Source organism: Vanessa tameamea, chromosome Z, assembly GCF_037043105.1.
Source record: "Vanessa tameamea isolate UH-Manoa-2023 chromosome Z, ilVanTame1 primary haplotype, whole genome shotgun sequence".
NCBI lineage: Eukaryota > Metazoa > Arthropoda > Insecta > Lepidoptera > Nymphalidae > Vanessa > Vanessa tameamea.
The window spans coordinates 1,394,175-1,419,382 of record NC_087341.1 but is presented as its reverse complement, the minus strand read 5'-3'; the positions used below and the strand labels follow the sequence as shown (position 1 = coordinate 1,419,382).

At 30.9% G+C, this 25,208-nt stretch overlaps 1 protein-coding gene across 3 annotated transcripts in view; it reads left to right on the top strand.

Moving 5' to 3' along the window:
- The window catches only part of LOC113403985 (forkhead box protein L2-like), a 113,787-nt gene extending 99,840 nt beyond the window's left edge, over positions 1-13,947 (top strand). For all 3 annotated transcript variants that reach the window (XM_026644696.2, XM_026644695.2, XM_026644697.2), the window contains exons 8-11: positions 8,486-8,558; positions 9,153-9,269; positions 10,995-11,108; positions 11,693-13,947. In XM_026644696.2, coding sequence (XP_026500481.2) covers positions 8,486-8,558; positions 9,153-9,269; positions 10,995-11,108; positions 11,693-11,763 — 375 coding nt within the window. In that variant the 3' untranslated portion in view covers positions 11,764-13,947. The remainder of the gene's footprint in view (positions 1-8,485; positions 8,559-9,152; positions 9,270-10,994; positions 11,109-11,692) is intronic.
- Positions 13,948-25,208: the final 11,261 nt, after the last annotated feature.

Here is a 25,208-nt window from a genome sequence, read left to right as displayed (position 1 = left end):
TTTATGACGCAATTACAGCATTTAAATGACTTACAAACATTTACAAAGACGCGTTGCATCGTGTGAAAATATATTACATAATATTTCGTAAACTCGATTTATTTTAAGTTTATTTGATTGGTTCGCTGCAAATACTAGCTATTAGCCAGCATTGCAAAGTCGTTATTTAGTTTGCAACTATCGACGATACTACGAGAATAATCCTTTCGCGGTACGAAATTTGATACCGAATAGCAACTTGACAGCTAATCTCGATGTCTGTAGCCAGATCGACTAAGGATCAATCAGTATAAGTGCCCGACATCTGTACAAAGTTTCAACGCAATCGGATGACAATGTTAAAATGTATAGAACAAGTACGAACAATAAAAAACAAGCATTTTTTTAATTTAAAAGAATTGACATTATAAAATTAAAAAAAACATGTTTAAGTCAACGCCCATTATAAAAAAGTCGTGCGACTATTCCATATTCAGCATAACCTGTAAAAAGTCGAAAACATTTTATGTAGCTATAATTTAATTCACGTAAGAACTACTCCGATTAAATAATTAAAACAACGGCATTGTAATCTGCTTGAAGCTAAGAAGCCGTAGACATATATTATTATAAACACCTATTCGATGTTCAACATTGGAGTACTTATTAAGACTTCAGTATTAATACCTTTTGTAATAACTTCTTTTGATGAATTATGTCAAAAAATGTATTATAATTTTAATCTTCCTTAATTCGACCATACGCTTTAATTCTCAAAGTATTTGGCAGTGACTATAGTTTGCTGATTAAATGGAGCGACATTTTTATTGACAACAATGTCAGGAACGTAGACAAATTGGTACCGTAGGAAAGATTACACCGCTATATCGAAAAAGCATTTTTAGTTTATCGACTCGTTTAAGAAATTGGAAATTTCGATCGTTTTTTGGATTCATTTGATGAAGGATTTCAAATATGGAATCTGTTATATTATATATTTTAATCCTAAATTGAATTATTTGAATTGATCTGATGGTATAGAAATAATGTCCTCCTAACCGATTTTTTGTAACGAACTCTCATCACAAATACTGTAAATATAATAGGTATGTTACATTTATATTGTTATATTTATATTGTTAATTACAAATACATATAACATATTATGGAGCAATTAATGTAAGGCTAGAGGCACTCTTACAGTCACAATTCCATGAGGCAACACACCAACAAGACCACACAGATAAAATTTCTTCTCTTCGTATAGCCGTGAAATTCATTTCGGTTCCAAATTTAAAAAATCAGGTAACCTTACTGTAAGTTTCGTAACAGTCAATGTTTATATTCGTTTTTTTTTTTTATATTAGATAACATTAACACTCACCAGCAAAAATAGGTAGGCCCGAACAGACGACGTTAGGCAATTAGATAAACTCTGTAAGGAGATATTATGCATTATTTTGAATATAACTGGTTACGTATTGTCTGGACAGCGGTTAGAACATCAGAATCTTTAAAGAAGATTCATGTTTCTGAGCATCAATGCTTCTCACGTGCTTCATTTGTTTTATAAATTCAAGTCGTGTTTGGCGGCGAACGAAAACATTGTAAGGGAATCCGCATGTGTCAGGTGAAATCTCCATGAGTATTTATCATCCCAGAGTCATAGGACATGTACAAGGTTATTATTTTACTTTTATTTTATGAAAACAGAACACGCGATGTTCGACGGTTAGTGGTCGCTTTAACCGTTAAACAGGAAGTATGAACGACTTCTCATAGTGTCAGATGCTCCAAGGATTGAAGATGCTATAACACTTTTAAATACGAATATACAGTCGCAAAACATATATATAAGGTATTTTTATCTTTTATATCAACTTCGAATCAATTACAGTCGTCGGCTAAATAGCATAATAAAAAAAAAACCAATAAATTCGCCTGTGAATATTTTTTTTTATAACAGAACAGCACTCTCGAAAAAGAAGGCGAATATTGTCCACGAGGCGGTAAATTGACAGTCGATAGTGTTGCCTGCCGAATCGCGACCACCTCATTTTTTGCTTCTTCTGCCGTCTAGCCATTATAGCTTCGCGTTCTCGAGTTCCCTCTGATACGTCGATTTTAACACCGGATTCGTGGTTAATTGCCGAATTCGAATTCAGTGCCAATCTACAACGATCAACTTATCTTAGCAATGTACTTAAACGATATGGTTATTTTGAGAGGGGTTATCAATAACTCACATAATAGCTAGTATTTTCTTATCAAAAATTATGTGTTCTCATGTACTACGCTTAACATTGGCTCTCTCGATCACGACGAGAAAAGGATACTTACATAAAAACTTATTTAAATAGGTTTACAAGTAGAATCAGCGATATAGCATCAGCGATAAAAAAACAGTTGAACTATGTAGATAAGTCTCACCTTATTAGTTATGTATAGTATAAATAATGACTTCGTTCAGTAAAATTTCCGTCGAGGCTTTTTTCCCAAACTGGATATGAAGCCCCGATCTTCCGTTTAGATAAAACTGCCTAAGTATTCATCACTACGGTTAAGAAAGTTTTTGGGGTACTATTCTCATTTATGAAAATAAAGAATTATCATGTTTACCACGAGACTGAAATGGCGCATCTATTAAATCTACACGAAAATTATAAAGGCGAACGTAACTGCTCTTATCTACCAGACCACTGAAACGAATTTGATGAAAGTGTTTAAGAAGCAAGGCTGAACTCCAAGGTAGAAGATATGCTTAACAGGCTTAATAAGCTAATTTTTTATGTCTAATACCTGATGACTGACCCCTTAAACGTAAGCGAACCCGCGGGCAGAAACTAGTGTATATAATAAATTATTTAAAAAAAAAAAAACTTTTTTTTCAGACACTACATTATTACTTAGTTATTAATTTAATTATTTTATAATCCCGGCTCACTAACTAGCTTAGTTTCAAAATATCGACCTATAAATTTAATTTGTAAGAAGCTATTTTCTTAATAATAATCTTGTTCTTAATTTATATTATTAATCTCTCGAATGACCTACTTTTTCGGAGGATAAAATAAATTAAATCGTTACGAAACTACTAAGCGAAGTAAATCATCGAATAACGTAAACAACCATTTTTATCTTGTTATATTACGAGATAACTTTATTCAAAACGAACTAACCCTATAGGATATTACGGGAAACGTAACGTTACATTTTTGCCAATAAACAGGAACCAATGTAAAGATAATGTCAAACTTCCATACCCAAATTTTACACCTCCTTAATTCATTAATTTTTTTGTAAGCATTTTTGTATTACTTTTTTTGTAAGTTATATACCTACTCAAGCGTATTTTGAAAAAGGCAAACTTCGAATCAAACTTGCATCCACAATTGGAACCTCGTGGGCGATGAATTGATAATAAAAAATCTGTGTGTGTCTCGCGAGGCCCAACAGCAGTGATAACTTAAGCTAATCTAAGTTGAACTATTAAATATTGAAATTGCTTAACTTGAGAAAAGCTTAAGTTATTACTTAAATTTTATATGAAAGTAAAGGTTATTTATTAATAAAATCTTTTATTGATTAATAAATTTTATTCTTATTTACAAATATTAAACATATTTAAGAATTGTAAATAAGAAGAAGGGAAGTCAGATAGACTGGCGCCGTAACGCGTTACGTAATGAAGCGGTTTACTCTCCCATGAGAAGTTATCACTTTTATTGTTTGTCATTTGTTTTAATTGATTCATAAACTTCCCCCATGTAACTCCCTGAGTAAATGAATTTTGAAAAATCGTAAATGTATATGATACATATGTATGTCATGTTCCATAAGGAATTTCTGTGCAAAATTTATTGCATATTAGTCAGGCAATTCAAAAACGTTTTAGGTAGATGTTCATTTTCGATAATTACGTACAACCTAAACGGATTTAATCTCTATATATTGTATGAATTTCATTCAAAATGTTCTAAATAATATTACATTAATTATTTCAGAACTCAATTATTGTTTTCATAGTGATTGATTTGATTTTATTTCAAACTATTTGAGTGTTATAATTTTAGGGATGGGTGTTAGATTGCCTATATTTGAGTGTCTGTGGTTCCGTAGCTAACGAACTCTCTTCATTCTTTTTGCAATTTGCGTAGTTTCAAAGCCAATTTTTGTCGTCAATACTATGAGGGTGAGCTCGTGTGATCTAAATATTTATTAAGAGTACTTACTCACTACTTAAAAATAGATTTAAATGTTAAAACAGTTCTTTGAAACCAAATTAAACATATTTTGATATAACTAGTCATTATATATTATAGCGTATGTATGAAACACGATATAAAATTTACGTTGGTGGAGTTTTATTAATTTATTTCGCTTTCGTAATAAAATTTTATCAGCGAGCCTATTCAAATAATTATGCGGTCTCAATTAAGATATTTATGTATTTCAAATAAATTTTACATATCATTAACGGAACTGCTTTGAACATCCCGATCAGGAAAATCGGAAAATTACCGTAATGATGCGTGTGCTAATTTTTAATAAATGCCGGTTTAGTTCTATTAATGGTTCGTTCTTCTGACTATTTCATATATAATTTAAAATACATTTTAATTGAATAGAAGTCACTGGAAAGGCTTTGAATATATGAAAATCCAGATTACAAACGGTGACCGCGGTACGTGTCCCTATTATTCTTGCTCCAAACTTTAACTTTTGCTTTTTATACTCTGTAGTTCTATGTTCGGTGTGAAAGGTGAGTTAGTGTATTGTTTCGAGATCCGGTATTTTGCAGTACATTTCCGATTCAAAAGTTGTGTTTATTTCTTGGAATCCTCTATGCACTAGGAGATATGACATGGTGACCTATTTTTTTACATTAAATTAGCAGCCTGTAAATTTCCTCCGGCTGGGCTAAGGCCTCCTCTCCCTTTGAGGAGAAGGTTTGGAGCATATTCCACCACGCTGCTCCAATGCGGGATGGTGGAATACACATGTGGCAGAATTTCGTTGCAATTAGACACATGCAGTTTTCCTCACGATGTTTTCCTTCATCGGCGATCACGAGTTGAATTATAAACACAAATTAAGCACATGAAAATTCAGTAGTGCCTGCCTGGGTTTGTACCCGAAATCATCGGTTAAGATGCACGCGTTCTAACCACTGGGCCATTGCACGCGTTCTAACCATTGGTCGCCTATTTGATATTTATTAATTACTCAAAATAACATTAGTATTGCTATGCTTCGTTGAAAATGGTTGTCATCATCAACATAAGTGAAAAAGGCATCAAAGTCAATGAGTAATAGACGGTCTAAAGCCATTTTGGTCCTGGTACTAGACCGTGTCTTTATTCCCAGACAAAATGCAAACCTAATAATGCACTGTACGATATCAGGTATCAAACGCATATTATTTTTATGGCTGTAATCAAAATGAGATTAAAATTTTATTTGCGTATCAACACGCTATAAAACCGAAGTGCTTGCAAATTGGCACAATGACTGTTTCGACAAATTCTTAATACTGCAACGGCTGCCGTTAGTTACGGCTTAGAATAAAATTTATTAGAAATGATATCAACCGTATGACGACAGTAGACGCTAAAGTAATTTATTATGTTTTATTTTTTCAATTTATCTGTTATTTTGTTTTCGATTCAGAAAATTATAAATGTTTCGCAGGAATTATTAGGTCCTTGAAAGTGTGAATATTCTATTAAAAATAGTTGATATGTTATGTTGAACAGGAGTAATACCCTCGACTAAATTAATTGGACTTTTAACATGAACGATTTACGTTGAAAAAGTTATGTCTATATCAAATAATATAAAATATCATAATAAAAAATAATTGGAGTTCATATTGATTGTTAAGTTTTCGTATTAATTAGTCGTATCTTTGTGAGAGTTAAATTATCAAAGTTATGATGTAAATTTGAAAGTTACTCTGTTTATGAGCATTACAAAACTGGTCTAAATATCACTGAATACTCATCTTAATACGATACGTTCACCAAACTGTATAGAAGTTGAAGATAATATGCAACGCGAACAAATTGTATATAATAAAATCCTATCTCATGAAAAATATATACTATTATTATGATGCAAGTTTGATGATAAAAACCAATCAGGTAGTGTCAAAGTTTGCAAAACTCAAACAAATACCAAAATCTATTAAATAATATTCTGGCTTTTTCATTTTAAATATAATTATTAACATTCATAGGCTTTGGCTAAACAAACAGTGTACCCGTAAATTTCAAGCCTCTTTGTGTCAATCTCTCCATCAAATATATGCTATGTTTAATTCAAATCTATTTTATTAATAATTCACAGGAAAAACATTACAAAATTTGTATTTCAATATTTATTTTTGTACAAAAATAATAAAAGTTAAATACGTATATTTAATTAAATTTCTATTTGATTACGAGTTCAAATATTTCCAGGAAAATTTTATTGAAAATGTCAATCTTTGTATAACCTGTGTATTCAGTATATTAAATGTAAATAAAAAACAACAGCCACTCGATTTCATTCGATTTAAAATTTAGTTTAGACTTTTCACGTTGTAATATTAAGACAGCGCGCCGCTTCTAAAGCATCAATGTCGCCTGATCGGACGGGATTTTGTAGATATCACTTTGCGTATTTACCATTCCTTAAAGTCGCATCGTATGGTTAGTCAACTTAAAAATTATCTCAATAAACAAACTATTTAATACAAAAGGTTGTTATGGATAAGCCCGGCGGTAAAATACCAATTGCGTTATAAAATATTAGATACAAGAGTCCATGTTGTTAGTGCTTGCATACGACTAGAGATCAATTCTAATTTCGTTCGGATAGCTTAGTATTCCGCTGAATAATCAAAATCAAAATATACTTTATTCATGTAGGCTTTTACACTTTTAAATCGCCATTTAACAAATTATATTAAGTGAAGCTATCAAATGAACAAATGAACCGAGAATGATCTATACATTCTACCACATATACATTATTGTCATATAAATTAAGAAAAGAAGGGGGAATTTTTTTTATTCAACCTAATCCTCAAGCATACATATAAAATTCACGTGCTACTTTAATTTTTATTTTTTTTAATTATGAAAATAGAAGTAAGAGAACATTTATGCTTTATTGTAAATCTAATCAATAAAAAAAAGTTACAGATATTAAATAATCTTTATTATATAAGATGCAGTACTGACTTCTTAGGATTTTCACTGTTGTGAATTTATTGACAGATATTTTAAAACTTTATAATTGGCCCGTCCCGTCGTCCGTCGTCCGTCGGGACATATCCATACAAAGTGATTTGATAGAATTCGGATAATTGTATGGAACTATTTATATTTACATTGATATCAAAATCGAATGCTGGCAATGGACGTCGAGTTATATGTTTCATAAAGGATTTTGCGCTCGTACTCCAAAGTCCAAGTGTTTCAAATTGACAAAGATATAATATGGAATATTTAAACAACTGGCTATTATGAAACGTGCTAGAACTGAAATTCGTGGTGTATTGTAGTGTTGACAATACGTTTTTGACGTAATAAACAATGCATTTCCAAATGTTAACTCTATGGTAAATATTTGAACTATCGACTATCTGTTACATAGTTTACATAGTTGTTCAATAATGTGGTTTGTTCGTCATTGTCAAGCTAACAAGCGTTTTAGTCTGGTCATTGAAATCATGAAGTACGTATATTATTTACTTCATGGTAGAACTTTGTGTAAGCCAGTCCGGATAGGTATCAGATATTTTACCGCCATGCAGCAATACTTGTTGTGTTGTATAACATCTCAGTTCCCATGGCTGGTGGCGCATAGGCGATGTGAGGAATGGTTAAATTTTGTTGCAGTGGTTCCCACTTACCAGGAGAACTCCAAGTTTGTATAAAAGAAAATTTAAAAAAAATACGTTTAGCAAATATGTTATGAGTGCAAAGCATTTACTAAAAAAGATTGAAAATTATTTCAAATATTATGATCAAGTTTTTAAGCGTAAATTGTGTTAGATCTATTATAGACAGTTTCATTATCAGACCGGGAGATAGTGCTAGAAAATTTCAAGTAATATATCAAAGTTCGACACCTGGACTCGACCAGTGCATTTGACATAATTATTCATCTTAACATTGAAATTGCTCGGGCGTGGCTCAAACTAACTATAAGATTTCGTTTATATATAAATATTATTTTTAGCAGAATACTGTCAATGTGTTCTGAGGGTAGAAAATAGCTTTAAAATCAATAAACAAAAATTAGAACTATTTTATGTATTTAGGAATATTTAATATACACGCAATAAGTTATTTAAGATTTTCTAGCACCAGCAAACATTCGGTCTATTAATACTGTGTCAGGATGAGAATGCATAGTAACCTGGTAATTAAAATACAAATGCCGAATGAAAAGTGCTCGCGGTATTTTATAAATGTATAATAATGTGTATTAATAATGTATCCGTCATTTGTTTCAGCTCCAGAACCAGCTGCAGTCGATGCAGCCGATGCCCATGAATAGTTACAACGCCATGAACGTTCCACCTCTTGGTAAGATGTTGAAAAGTATATAGCAGACGAGATAATTTTAGTATGAAAATAAAATAGTCAAAGTTTTACTGCGTGGTCGTGATCGCGATGATTTTGTGAAAATACTCTCACAATTAGACGAGCCTGCAAAAATCGTTACAATATTTTTTGTTTTAATAATGTTAACTGGAAATAAATACTGAATGAATTCTAAAATAATAAAAAAATCGAAACACCATTTTAACTCTATTTTACCTGGAAAAAATCCAACCAAACCGTAACTATTTGTTCAGTAAACAACAAACGAATAGTGTTTTAGGAATTTCTGCCCAAACAAAAATACTTTTGTAAGTCTCTTTGTTGTATCTGAGTACGAGTATAAGCACCATATACTTAGGAGCGTTCCTCTCCGTCAGATGTAAATTAGGATCATATAATTTTATTTCAAATTTAACATAAATAAATAATAACCGCCCTCTGTACTAATTCATGACGTGTCGATTTCTAATCCTTTAATAATAATTCCTCCAATCGTTCGACTTCCTAATTTATAATATTGTTAACATTAGGATTGAGTCATTTGTATGCTACTAAAACATTTTTTTTTTATTACAGATGGATCATCTAGTCCAGGATCTGGCTACGCAGCCACCGGTGGCTTTTCACCGAACCGCCATCACGACATCGTGACATCTTCAGACGCCGTCTCACGTTTTTCTTTCTGGCCTGAAGGTAACTTCACTTTCACATCGACTATTAGTCACCGATTGAAAGCAGGGCCGGATCTACCATAAGGCTTTTTGGGCTTCAGCCCAGGGCCCCGTGTCAAGGGGGCCCAGTTAAGTCAAGTCAACGTTAAAAATAGACGATAATGCGAAAGAATCCATAACGTTATTAAATTAAACAGGTCGTATGGTTTCAAGTCTACTTTCAGATATGTCTTAGGTGGGCCCCTAAGTAGTGTTAGCCCAGGACCCCCTAAACTTACGGTCCGGCCTTGATTGAAAGAAAAATTTTTTTTTTCAAATAAACACTAATATTTCGGAATAAAAATAAAAGTGTTTATTTTAATTTAAATAAAACGTTCTAAGCTTTTTTTTACATAAATCGTTGTCATATCAAAAATTCCTGTCGATATTTGTATACTATGTAAGGAAAATAATTGAGTGCGTTTTTATAAAGTTTTATTTTATTTATAAAAAAAAAATTACAACAGGAGTGTATAATAATACTAAAACAACAGATCTATTGGAGCAACAAATAAGTCATGAGTGCTTAACCATTTCTCACTAATAAAACATCAATAAAGTAATAAAAACCGTTGTTTGCGCTTCTCAGCGGTTTTAAAAGCAATACCTAGATTTTTAGATGCTCAAGGAAAACAAAACTAAAAAATGCATGTTTTTACATGCATTTTTTAGTTTAAAAATACAAATGTATATTTTTAAATGGAAATAAAAATTACATAGTCAATGTATGAATAGTTTGATCATAATATATGAAGTCTGACTAAAGGCTGCCGATGCATCCGTCCTAATAGATTCAAACCGACCTGGGCTAGTAGAAACTGGTTGAGTTCTATTTATATTTTCATTTAGCGGAGTTTCGAAGCAGCTTTCAAAATTAAAATCAAAATATACGTTATCAAACAAGCACCTTTAAATCGTCAGTTTACACTCTCGCGTGCTACAGAAACCACGTTAAGCTGCTTACGACGCAATTCTATACATTCCTATTTTCAGACATACTCTCAGGAGTAAGATAATTAGAGAATCTTTGTGTATACACACCTGTTCACTAATGCTCAGTCGACTAATGTCCGTTGAAAATTCGCCGTAACTGTAATTATTCAGAGGGATATTGTTACATGAATATAATAATAGTAACAGCCTGAAAATTTCCCACTGCTCTCCCTTTGAGGAGAAGGTTAGGAACATATTCCACCACGCTGCTCCAATGCTGATTCACATGTGGCAGAATTTCGTTGAAATTAGACACATTCAGGTTTCCGAGGTTTGGCAAACCTGTAAGGTTAGGTTAAAAAAGTAGCCCAATACCTTTTTTGATGTTCAAGCCTACTTCATACCAAATTTCGTTAAAACGCATTTATAATATTTGTGTATAATATCGTCAACAGCTACTACTAGCGCCATCTCTCACCAACAACCAACCAACCAACCAACACAATTACCAACCCTTCGATTAGAACCAGACTGCTATTAGTTGATGAAAAGTCCAATAGATGGCGTTGATTTACTTTCGACGTCGAAACCATGTGTACCCTTAAATGTTTTCAAAGATACGCACATATGTTTTATTTCTTAAAAGAAATAGAGAATATTACATTACACTATATTATTAATTACTACTGATATTATTGATGCTTTATATCTATAGAACTAAAAAATATATTTTATATGAGTACGATAATAAAACGTTTTATAAACCGTTTTTCAGGAGGCTCTCCAAGCCCCAATGCTGGTTACGTGTCTACAAGCAGCTTTTCTCCTCGCCGTCATGACGCAGTCACATCATCAGACACAGCTGGACGATTTACTTTCTGGCCAGAAGGTGACATCACTTTAATGATAACACGAACTTAATTTACGAAATGAATGTATTTAATTAAGAGTCAATAAAATACTTTAATCGCAACTTATTACGTCGCATACACGGATTAAACAATTCATTGGTATGTACCACAAATCCCTATCACCTAAATATACCGATATATTTATGAATGATAGGGATTTGTGCAAGCTCTTCCGATATTCTACCGCCAAACGGCAAAGAATTCTTGTAATCTGTTTGAAGGACGAATGTACCAGTGTAACGGCAGTAACAAGGGACATAACATTTTAGCTCACAAGGTCGATATACGAAATGGTTAATATTTCTTGCAGAGCCAATGTCTATGGGCGGTGGTAATCACTTCAGGTGACCCATTCGCTCGTCCATCCGCTCCAATGAGGATTTTATACAAAAAAAAAAAATACTATGACAACACAAAAAATTGTACAAATATCATTCTAAGTGGTTGGATCAGTGGAATTGTTTATTAAAGACCTCAATGTAACATTTTTTATGTAATAGCTTATATATTATTATTAGGATAAGGTATTAGACCAGATTACAGCTAAATTATCACTTTTCAGTCGGAGTCAAAGAAGAATCGTCATCCAGCATCCTCTCCAACGCGACCTCCTACTCCAAATGCTTCATGTAAATTCTACGAACGTATCCAAGACCGAGGCTATTTAACTTAATAAATCTATTGCATTAATATTGTTAGTAGACAGCTTATAATATTATGTTATGTGGTCGGTGTATAGACGTAAGTTAGTTATAAAGTTGATGACGAGAGCTAGCTTTAAAAAAACCTGGTTGATACTTTAGGTACATTTTGAATGATTTATTATTAAATTAAAACTTAAACGATTGTAATATACATTCATGAATATTACAAATTATAATGATCCCACATATGTTGTTCTGGCGTTACTAGACAGACAATATTCACTGTCGTAGGTATTATACGATCACATATGGATAAAGTTATTGAATAATGAAATTGTGGACGATTAATTTCTGATTAAGACGTGGATATACGTGAATACAATGATTCCTTTTTTTCGGTTTTGTTAGTTCAAAACTTTAAAAAAATATAAACAAATTAACAGAAGTAGAAATAAATATGTAAAGTACCCGCTGAATTTGTTATTATTAGTTTTTTTATCCTAAGATATCTGTAATATAATTTTGTTAGTTACATTAGAATATTATTTAAGACGATGATCTGGGAACCTTCGATTTAATTTTGCAGAATAACTTTTTAAATATATTTTATTTTACATAATTGATATGCGCCGATCGCGATTCAATCTATATGTTGCCTAATAATTCAGTGCGGGACAAGACTTTGTAATTTATCGGTAACTGCTTATCGAGCAAAGTCAACGACGTACATCCACGTCTTAAGGCAGCTATTTGAATAAACGATAAAAACTCTAATTTAATACACCAAATGTATGTATTTACAAATATTAACCTCCAAGTCATTGTTAAAGCTAGCTCTAAAACAGAGTTGACCCTATGAAAAGTAAAAGTTTAAAATTATAAACAAATCGTTCAAAACATCCCACCGATAAAAATAATATCGAGGGGCATTTAGATCATGTTAATAATATGTCATGGCGTTAAAATTATTTTCGTAGAAAGGCGGATACAGGGTCGCTCGTAAGAGAGTTCTAGTAGTTTAAAAATTTTTGAATCTCTATGTGTAATTGTGCAAATACATATTCAATCCGTAAGTATATTTATTATTAACTTATTTATTTCCAGCACCTTTCATCTAGTTCGTACAAATGTAAGCGAATGCCAAAAAGTAGCTATTGTGGGTCCATTAGGTTAAATTGGCAACAAAGTAAAATTTGCTAAAAGTTTACAAATGTTAAGGAAACATTTTATAAGTCATAAAAATAAAAAATAAGATTATTTGGAAGTTTAACTTTTCATAACTTGTACGGTAAATTTCAAAAGTAATTTACACAGATATGTCGTGATATAGTTACTCTATGGGACCCCCTTCTGTCTTATGACCTTTGTATATGTTATAACTATTTATCGATAATGTAATGTTATCGTATATTTTGAATCTGTATACACTTACCTCAATCGCTGTCTCGGACGATCTCTCACAAACAAAATGATCAAGCATTCCTTAATTTTTTGCTGAATTTCGTTTCTGTACTGATAAGAATGGTAATATTAGTTAATTTTGTCAATTATTGTGCTTTCGTAGTGAACGTCCGTTTCTAGATATCGGCGTTATAAATGTATGTAGATGTTTGTAATTTATAATTAGGTAAATTAATATTTCGATAGTAAGTGGTTATTTTTTTTTAATTATAAACTTTGTATAGATATGTTTGTCTTATCCAGTTTTTATTGTTTTCTTTTTTTTTGAGAATACAGTCGTATTTTATTTCTTATTTGTATCCATATTGTTAAAACGTTAAAGTGTGATAGTCATCCATGCGCGGTCGCACTTTTCAACAATGACAAATTCGATTTGATTCTTGTTTTATTTTATCATAATATGACTATTATATTACTTTTTGGACTTAGTCCATTAATTTACTTAATCCTGTTCAGATTGCTGTTAGTGATAGTTCAGTCAATGTGTAAGATTTTTGAACTCTTGATGTTATTACCGTATAGTCATATCTTGACAATAATTCTTGGTGTATTGGCGTCCTCGGTGCAATAGATTTTGTGGTTACTGTAAGTCAATGTGATTTTTGTTGTTCTGTCAAGATTTTTTTTTTATGATAAGTCTGTTGATCAGCTTAATTATAAAATTATTGTGCGCTAATATTATTCAAGATCTTAATAAAGTGAATTGAAAAATGACGTTGTGTACTTTTGTTGAGGAGATTGAGTTTTAATGAAAGTGAAGTTTGTATATCATACATAGTTCTGTAGTATTATATAATAACTGATCCATTATAAAATATCTTCATAACCTTCAACGAACCTTTGCACACATTGTACCATTTCTCAGATAACATAAAAATTGTAGCATTTTATAGGAATAGTGTTTTAATTTTTGAGTAATTCTATAAAACTTCTCTGATCGTCGATTATTTTACATAAATAGTGATTCTTCGTTTATTATTGAAGAAATATAATATATAATATATAGTCTGTCTGTTGCTCTTTCATGAGGAAACTGCTGATCCGAATTTGCTGAAATTTGGTACGAAGTAAGCTGGAGCCCAAGGAAGGATATAGGCTACTTTTTATACCTAAAACCAGACAACCAAGCCACGAACGATGCCAAAAGCGACAACTAGTGCTTAATATAATAAAAAAGATTATTCACTAAAAGACATTGTACAGTGGACTAAATCGAATTGAAGCAAAAAATCGCAGCAGAGTTAATTAATTTAAATACTTATGTATATATTCTATTCTCACCGCAAAATAATAGTCAAATAAACAACTTTTTAAATTGAATTAATGCGGTACCATTGAATGATATATGATTTTTAGTACGGATTTACGAAATAAATGGCATTTTGTACGTCGACGAAAGTAAAATTAAAGTGGATATAAGTAGTTAAGTGGATTAGTGTATAATATATAAAGGAATATAACAAAAACAGCCTGTAAATTTCCCACTGCTGGGCTAAGGCCTCCTAGCCTAATAAATTTGGCAGATATGGCAGATGCATGCATTTCAGTGAAATTAGACCCATACAGGTTTCCGCACGATGTATTCCTTCACCGCCGAGATGAATTATAAAAAATTAAACACATGAAAATTCAGAGGTGCTTGCCTTTTAAGGTGTGGGTACACGTTCTAACCAATCGGCAATTTCGGTTCATTGAATATTATCGTTTCTATAACCAGTCGAAGTATATTAATTGTATTGAGTTAATTGCGATGTCTATGTTGAATTTATAGTCTTGTTTGCACAAATCAATATATTGAACTGGTCTGGATGATGCCGTTGCTACAGGACGGATACTCAACGTCCGGTACGGTTTCTATATATAGAATATTTTTATCTTAGAAATAAATAAATATCTATAAAAATTAATAAAATGAAAGCGTTTGTCTGTGATTTAAAAAGACCCGTTTGTTTTTATATTAAGATGACTATAAATAATATTATTAACTATAGTCAGTCTGTTTGTCCGGTGTAATTATCAAAACGGCTTTTGTTTTTTTTATTATAAGTTAGATAAATAAACATTGAGTTATTCGTCTAACTTATAATAAAAAAAAATGATAGTATCATAAGGAAAAATCCAAGTTGCCAATTAGTTTTATTCCATTAAAAACGATCGTGGATATCAAAGCTTATAATATAACGACTTAAAATTAAATATAAGTATTATTTTTATTAAAAATTAAACGCATGTAGAACTACGGGACAAAGCTAGTCTATTCTATGGAATACGTTCACAATATTACATTGCTCTTTGATCAATATAATAAAATAGAATGAAGTTTATTTGCTTCATAATACAATATACTTTTTACATTTTTTGTATTTCTCAATTTCGTCTACTTACTAACTGTATATATGCATAGTCACCCGTGATTAACTTCTAACCAGTCAAATTAGACACGCGTGTTTTTATTGAATTGTGTCGTTTTTGAATGTTTGCTAACAATAGTCGTAAATATTTCTGGTTAAATAGTACTTTATATAAAACGTCGGGACTGCTAACTAGTTTAACGTTAATATGAATCTCGAACTGTTATTGTACAATCTTTAGTTTGCGGAACTTTATCTGCAATCCGTGATGTTACCTGATACTTTGCTTAGTTAAAAGTAACTTCCATGCATGTAGTTCACTTAATATTAAAGATACTAATAAATTATACGTAAACTTCATGATTTTTTTCTACATGCAAATATGTAACTACGGGTGAAATCTTGCAACTCAATTTTGAAGCAGATATCTTAAACCGATGGAGCTGAAATTTTGTATTCATGTTCAGCTTGGATGACAATGCATATTAACTGAGTGACGTCATTCTAAATTCAACATGGCGGCATACCCAAGATGGCGGACCAATTATTTTGAATGCTCGCATGCTGCATCAAATAAAAGGGCTTGCTAAAAATAACTCGAAAAATAACGTGACGTCACTTAATTCTCTTACACCGATATCCGATACAAATATATATATAAATATCTTTAACCGATTGAGCTCAAATTTTGTATACACGTTCAGTTTGAATGACAACGCAACTTTGACAAGCTTTTATATGATATAAATTGTGTCATATTATGTGTCAAATGTGAAATGACGTTATAATTTAACAGTAAAAATTTTATTGTAAAACTTTATTTTACCCATTTGTCTTACTAGTTCATTCGATTTTATTAATAAACGGTTTAATGAGTTGATTGAGATTTATACAAAGTGTTCCATGTTAACTAATAGTTGTTTATCCTTGTGGTGAGATTGTATTTTGTTTGACTTAGATTTTAATATTAAGTAAGATTATATGAATATATAGTAATACTTATATGTTTATAGGATTGGAATATATGACTAGGGCAATATTTATGAGAAATAGGATAATTCTTAGTATTATAAAAATCCCTTGAGATCGTAAACTTATTCCAATTAAATAAGATAAAACTTATTAAGATATCGGTTATGAATATATATTTCTAATAGGATAACCATTGGCAGTCAAATATAAAGCACCGTTTACACGTGCGTTAAAATAACCGCGGCTTAAAAAACGCTCAATTTTTTTACCACTTTATTGATTACGAAAGCGCATAGATTTTATTATAATAAGAAGATTAATGACCAGAGAAAAATTACACCAGCCCACTATACCATTAGTATTCTCAAACGAATTTAATATTATAACGAGGGCGCGAATTTTGAGAGTTTGTGGCAATCCACAAAGTAAATCCCGGAATCGCAGAACCTATTTAAAAAAATCTTTCAACATTTGACATATATTAATCCAGATGCAAACAATCTGAAGTAAGTGCGCCTTAAAATAAACTTATAATGTTTTTGTCTTCAAACAGACACACGAACATTATTATAAAGCCTCTTTATTTCCTTAAAACACCTATAATGCTATGGCCTTTAATGGGTACAGGCCTCCTCCAATAACCTCCAGATTTACCTTATCTTCGCTTTCTTTGTTCAGTCTTTTCCAGGATGTCTCTTACCCATAATTCTCTAGCGCGTCCCCTGACTCTCTTACGACTTGGACTTGACCAATTAGGATGACCTGAAATATTTGTCTTCAACAAACCTTAGCTAGCAGTTGCATGTGTATTTAATGTTTTATAATTAACACAATTGCACTCAAACTTACGTCAACGACCATTATACTTGAAAATTATGTTTTTCTCTTGTACTATCTATATAATATACTAACTGATAAAAGAAAACATATACCAATATCTATCAGTAAACTTACTCAAATATGAAAATCAATTTTTAAATAATGTAAAATAAAATAGATACTTTTATTTTTTTGAAAATATTATATCATCACGAGCTGGTATATACGATATCTAATTAGTAATAGAGCGAGATTAGACTGTCAGAATAAATAATCAGCGATAGAACCAGACCCATTTCTATTGTATAAACGTTTACAAGACTAATGATGAACACTAATTTGAATTAAGGGATGTTCTCTCGGCAGAAAAACAGCTGTGTTTTTCCTATTGAAGACACGTGGATTTTAAACACATGTAGGTAGCTTGTGCGAATATAAGATACCTACATTTTTATCCTAGACGAGTGGCATATCAGCATGCGTAGATGTCTCAATGTGTCTCGATGAAAGGAATAGTTAAAATCCTTGACGGTCACCATTTACCTTTGGGTGGCCCATTTGTTCATCCGCCTACTTATATCACAAAAAATATCCTCTATTCTTGCGTAATGCGTTACGTAAGGTAGTTTTGTAATTACGTATATATATTTGTAGTCAAATAAAACAAATAAGTTGATTATAATGCAGTATGAAAATTTGTATGAAATTTAAAAACGTCGACACTGTTTTGCTGATCGTCTTATTTTTAATGATCATCACACATCGCATGTTTTGCAGCTAAATAATAATACATTTATATCTATATACATATAATAAAATTGAAAATCTTTCTCAACTTTTGTCTGTCTTTTTGTTTGTTCCGGGTAATCTCAGGAACGACTGGACCGATTTTGAAAGGACTTGCACTGGCAGATAGCTGATGTATGTTAGTAAGGAGTAAATTAGGCTACAGCAATAACTTTTTTGATAAAATTCGAACGCGCACGAAGTCGCGGGCACAGATTGTATAGTAATATAAATATAAAGTAATTTAAGGATATATATATGTTGAAAGGACATAATAACTCAACATAGTTAGTTCTGAAGGGATGGTTGTATCATATAGTGCTCATTTCTATGAACTGATATGATGATGACTTTCTGGTGGTAAATTTTCCAATACACCTACCTTTAAAAAAAAAAATCATTTATAATGTTACACAGCTCTGTCTTAGTGCACTTTTAAACAAAGCCGTTCTAATATTATTTTTTATAATAATAAATCTTTATTCATTAAAAAAAAGAGGTTGAACAGAGCAGTTTAGTTTTATAATTGTTGTTGGTTTGTTCAAATTAATCTTATTTCAATCAATTGGTTGTAGTACTGTACTCCTCGCTAGGTTATAAAATTATTTGTAATAAGGAGTAACATTTTGCTCTGTATTTTGCACTTTGAAACAATTTTTATTCAACAGTGATACCCTTAGTGTGTTCGTACTTATATTTATATGTGTTCCAATAACTTATTATAAACAGTTACGCAACAAATCGCAGCAACAATAGTACACGTGTACTCCGAAGAAATTATTTTATGAATACTGTATGGAAAAATTTATCAGAAACAAGTTCTTCGAAGTCAGCAAGTAACAAAGACCGGGCAACAAGAACGTAAGTCGTTTTATTTCTGAACGAGTGATTTTAATCCCTGTCTTGTCATGTTTATCATGTTTTATTATTGCGCCACGTGACCTGGCTTCGATGAATTTTATTCGAAATTTTACGTTAACATTATCTTCGATTTATTTATTAATTTTTTTATAGTTTATACAACGCTACTGCATTGTCCAAACCAAATACCACTCAAACTTGAAACAAATAAAAAAGGTAATAACGCTAAGCAAAATGAGAGTAGAAATAAATGTATAAATAATAAAAATAAATACATAAGTAAAACAGAATATAATAATTCATAACACGTTGTTCTAAATAGCATGGTATTTAATATGATACTGAATAAATGTAGATGTTCAAATTTTAGAGTCGGCTTAGGTTTTGCGCATTGGACTGCAAATGCATAGGCCTAAGAATGCTAGACTAGCCTAGTTAGGGATGCTCGAGACATCGCGAGATTGTGCGACGCTGCGCCTTGATATTATCTACGCTGCCACTTCGCACGGCGTATGCTCGCGCAAACATTTGTGTGATACTTTTTACGCCCACATTCATTGTGATACTCTTAAGATAAAGTTGCTCAGTTTTATTATTTCAGATTTTTCATGTTATCAAAGGATACAGTATTCATAATTGTTTTGTAGTAAAAAGTATCTTATATATCTATACTGTTATATTAACGATATATTACATATATGCAAATTAATTAAATGGTGCTATAATAATAAAATGATCCTGAATATTGCCAAATGTTATCACATAAAATTTACTCGTAAAAAGAAAATTATACCATACAAATATTATGTAAAACATATAGAATTACAGGAAGTTGACTTAAGTTCGTGACTCAGGTATCATATTATATAGTAAATTGAATTTCAACCTGCATATAGACACAGGTCTTGATTTAGCAACTAAATTACTAGGCTTTGATCTAAGATGCTCCAATGACTTGAAAAGGAGTGCAACTGTCTTAAGTCTCTTCAATTATTTCGTGCGCAGCAGATTAGAATATTATTGCTTACTTTGGTCACCGTATCAAAAATTGCATATTAATAGAATCGAAAACGACACAAAGAGTTTCTTCATCAACTATCATAATTATATATTCAGGATTAATTTGAAGTCTTATAATGAAAGATGCAATCTGTTCAATATACAAAGTCTGGAGAATAGACCAAAAATAATGTCAATGAAATTTTATTTAATTTATTTAACAATAACATTGACAGTCCGGAACTTTTATCAAGATTCTACTTAAACGTCCCTAACATTAATTCCCGTAATATGAGTCATTTCTTTTATACCAGATTATATAGAACGCGAATAAGGAAAAATTCCATCATATCGAGATCATAATTGTTATACATCACCATCAGTAATCAAGTAAAAGATTTAGACGTATGTCACGATAATCGACCTCAATTCAATCGAAAAATAAAGTATTTCATTTGTGCTCATTTCTAATTTTATATAATAGTTAAAAAAAAATGTATTATACTTCTCATCTCTAATTTATATTTTTAATACATATTGTGCAATATGATAATTTATGGTGAGACTACCTGTAAGTAGTAGAACTTTTGCCTAGATAATTTTGGAATGTAATTTAATTTTTATTTGAATATAACATTGTATCTACTGTTGGTTGTCCTAATAAAAATAAATATATTACACCTATAATCATATAATCCATATAATCTACACTGTTTTCAATAAAATACATTTTTCCATATAGTACTTTTTTTACTGAAAAGTACTTCTGGATTTTGTCCCAGTTTTTTTTTTCCATTTTAAATATCTAATCCGCAAGCATACTCGAACCCTATTGCATCACGTAGCCCTATTGCTTTGATATTGTTATTCTAAATTCAAAGTATCCTGGTGTAATCTTTCAACATGATCATCGCTAACGATGTCCAAATTTTCAGGAAAAAGTTCAAATGAAACTTTACTTTTATTGTCATGTCTCAACGTAAATCTTCATAAGTAGTTATAAGTTGAATTCCGAGAATGTTTGGGGCCACCTTCTCCTCGAAGGGAGAACGAACCAAGTGTGTGAACCCGCCGATGTAATTTAGGCTTGGCAGCATATTTTTTAAAAAAATAAATGAGAAAAGATAAAATATTTTAAAAAATAATATAGTTACGAGTGGATATGTTTATTTGGTCGAAAAATCGGATAATTTGCTGAACAATCTGCCGATGTACTGTATTTTCACTTAAAGTCATTTTCACATATTTTATGTTCTCTTAAGGGACCACTTCAGCTGACTCATTCGGTTGTGCAAAGTTTCAAAATGTTAGGTTTCGAACCAGTACCGTCATACGAATCTCTTATAAGTATGGACTATTAAATATTAGTTAAATTTAGAATGCAAGGAAATATATATGAGTGTTTGACCAATGCGAGTTTTGTGTTTTTTTTTCTCATCAATTTGAATCAAAGGTTAAAATTATAAATTATAAGAGAAGTATAGAAAATCAATTACTTTATCTTGTTATGTGTGTCGTGCGTTTAAACGCATTCTAACATTTTTACAATTCCACCGAAAAATGTGCAACGCACGTTAGTCAATCTTCAATATAACTAGAACCACTGAGTTATTAGCGTTAGTGAAATGATTATCAGTAACAAAACTAGAATATTGTAAGCAGATAATTGATTGAGTGACAGCCGCAACAATTCAATACGATCAAGAAAGAGACAAAACATTTTTACGGTCATCAGTCTCAGTTTCGTACGTCTGTAATGACTAGGGCAGACAGCTGCCCACATAATCGTTATGTCTCCCTCACTCTTTTCCCCTCGGATGTACCTCAAGCCAAAATGGGAATAGCTCGTTCCTGATAAAACGATTATAATAATGTCATATTTCTGATTTATTTTTATGGCATAAATGCTAAACGACTAGAAGGCTCATCTGATGGAAGCGCCCATGGAAATCTGCAACACGAGGGGACTTGCAGGTGCGTTGCCGGCCCTAAAGGAATGTGTAGGCTATTTTCTTGAAGGTTCTCAATCGAATCGATTCCACAGAAAATGAGCGAAGCTTGGCATTCTGTCGCGATGTCCGAAGCAGTTTTCCTCGAGAGGCCAAATTTCCGCCTTGTATAGTTAACAAAACAAACTACATATGCTTCTGCATAAATATTAAAAAAAAAAGTCGATATTGAGATTCAAATATAAAGTGTCTCTATGTCGAATTTTACAAGATTTTATCCGCAAAATATATTACAAATATCATATACATCTTTTATTTCAGTCGGAAGAATGTGTAAGCCAGTTATACTACTAGCAAACGGGATATAAAACCTTGGTTCCGGAACTTGGTAGCACATTGACGATGTGGGAAGTAGCTTAGCGTTGTTACGGCACCAATATCGATAGGCAGTGGTGATCACTTCCCATCACTATTCCATATTATACATAAACAGTGATGTGGATTCCCCACATTTTTCGTTCGTTCTTTCAGTTCGTTTCTTACAACACCATTTCAACGTCTATGGCCACCTATGGTGATCATTTACCATCAGGATCATTTGCTCATCTGCCTACCCGAATGTAGATATGACAAAATACAGTCTCAGTTACTAAGTTTATGCAGACACAAGCTTTTTATTTAGGCTGAGTTATGTTACAGAATCGATGCACGTTTGTGAGGTGAATGCTGCTCACCTTGCATTGCTCCTTGCGTTAATATTATATGAGTATTTGCTTTTGTTACGGGCACACGATTGTAGCGCGAAAATAAAGTGCTTGGGTTGTGTCGCGTAAGCACATTCATATTTCAATCCTTTTTTATCTATCGGTAGATGCTATATACATGGACTAAAGTGCAAAATCATAACATTTCAATCGAGGATCTAAAAGTGTCAATTCGTTATGTTATTTACCTGTTAAAACTGAAGTTTATAACACTTTGCATAGTGACTATGACACAATAAATAATATAATACAATATTTTTTTAAACTATAATTAAAAATGTAATTATTGATTGATAAAAATTAAATGATTTTATTTTTTACATGAGATATATATTAATAATTAAGATAAAAATTGCTACTGTCTATCAACTGTTTTATCCATTACCCTATCCATATTCTATCCGATCGAAGCCGGATATGTAGTTTATATTATATTTATGTGAATATCACTTAACTATTAATTTAAATTGATTATAAATTTTATTTGACTTTTTAATAAATGCCTTTAATGTAATTCTTGGCAATGTTTATCTCCTACACATTTAAACTAACAATCAAACTCATGTTGACATTGTTTCGATTGCAATCGAATTTTAATTTCATTTATATATATAAATCACTCATATATTTAAGAATCGTTGCATGTATGTAATTGATTCATTTATATATACACGAAGAAAAGTTATTTAGTGTTAGGGAAGGTATATTCAATGTGTTAACTAAGAGGAGTTGGATTCAGAAATGAAAATCATATCGCTATCTAACATTTATTTGAGTAATAATAGACACTGAATTCTACCACTACATATCACTAAATAGAGTAATATTATATAATATTGAAATATACGATGTTTGTCGTTATACAGCTAGATCCTTTTAAAGATTACACACGCTCCATCACTACATAAATATTGTCACTTTGATTTAACTATCGTTAACTTTGAATTATTTATTTAATTAAATTTCATCATTCGGCCTATAGATGAAATATAACTAATCAAATAATTTCTAGTTCAATAAAAAATCAAAGAAACAATTTTATGCGCGCCGAGCGATGTCAGACGTATGTGATCTTCAACGGGTTCTAACTTCATAACAAACACATAATACTTAATCTATGACATAAAATTCGGGAATATAATAATAGATTAAGTTATATAATACCTCATAAACTGCCTTAAATACATTCACACTCCTATACTGTGTCACAGTGTCGATAAGAAAAATTGTATATTTTAAATCATTTGTTACAAACTCATAAACGTAAGACAAGCGTGATTTAATGGAAAATGCATCGAAAAGTCCACAATGCCCAAGTTATGTCGAAATAAGTAGAATATAATTCAAAAAAGTGGAATATAATTCTAAAAAGTGGAATATATTTCTAAAAACTGGAATATATTTCTAAAATATGGAATATATTTCTAAAATATGGAATATATTTCTAAAAACTGGAATAGATTTCTAAAATATGGAATATAAAGAGAATTTTTTTGTGCTTTTATATTTTTTTTAATTTCTTATAATCATCTTAACCGCTAAGGAAATCGAATAACCCTATGTTTTGAGTAAATATTTATCCTATAAATATTGATTAAGTTATAACTAACATATTATGTAATTGAAATAATAAAAATATAACGTAAGTACTTTTAATTCGCAAGTAATTGAATTCAAATCAAACGCTCAAATCGGATATAATAAATAAAAAAAATATATCTAAATAATTGAGATCATTTTACTAATTATTAATAAAATAACAAACTGGCATAAAATTAACCTTATATAGAACGATTTTATATCGGAAATAATATGTAGAATAACCTAGCTGTAATAAAACTTCTATAAACTTAAAAGGTATTCTTTCGATTATCGCAGACTTAGAGCATTATTACTGAATCATAACTTATGTAACTAGAACATTTAAAATTGGAACTTTTTTTCTACCTTTTTTAATATATTTTTAATTATAACCATGAAACCTTTGGTAATATATTTGGCAATAGAGACTATGTAGTTATTTTACTAGTTTATAAGTGGAATTCTATTCCTAAACATACACAAGATAATAGTATAAATTTATATATATATATATATATATAGTTAAATATAATGTAAAAGAAGTGTATATTAGGATAATAAATATAATATTAATTACGTCCATGTTAGTTAAAGCCACGCACCATTGACTGTAATATATAGTATAAATTCATATGAAAATTACATGTATACATAGAAAAGATTTACAATAAATAGTTTAAACTATGAGCAAAAAATCGATCAGATAAAATTACTTTCAGGAATAATCTTCATTACCATCGAATTTTGAATAGGGCTCTAAAACAATATATGTATGTTTAAATAAATCTCGAAGAATATCGAACGATTAATACGTTTTCAAAATCACTGGCTGACATTTATTTGACATTTATTTTCATATGTCACATTTGTTTGGTACGAAAACAATCAAAA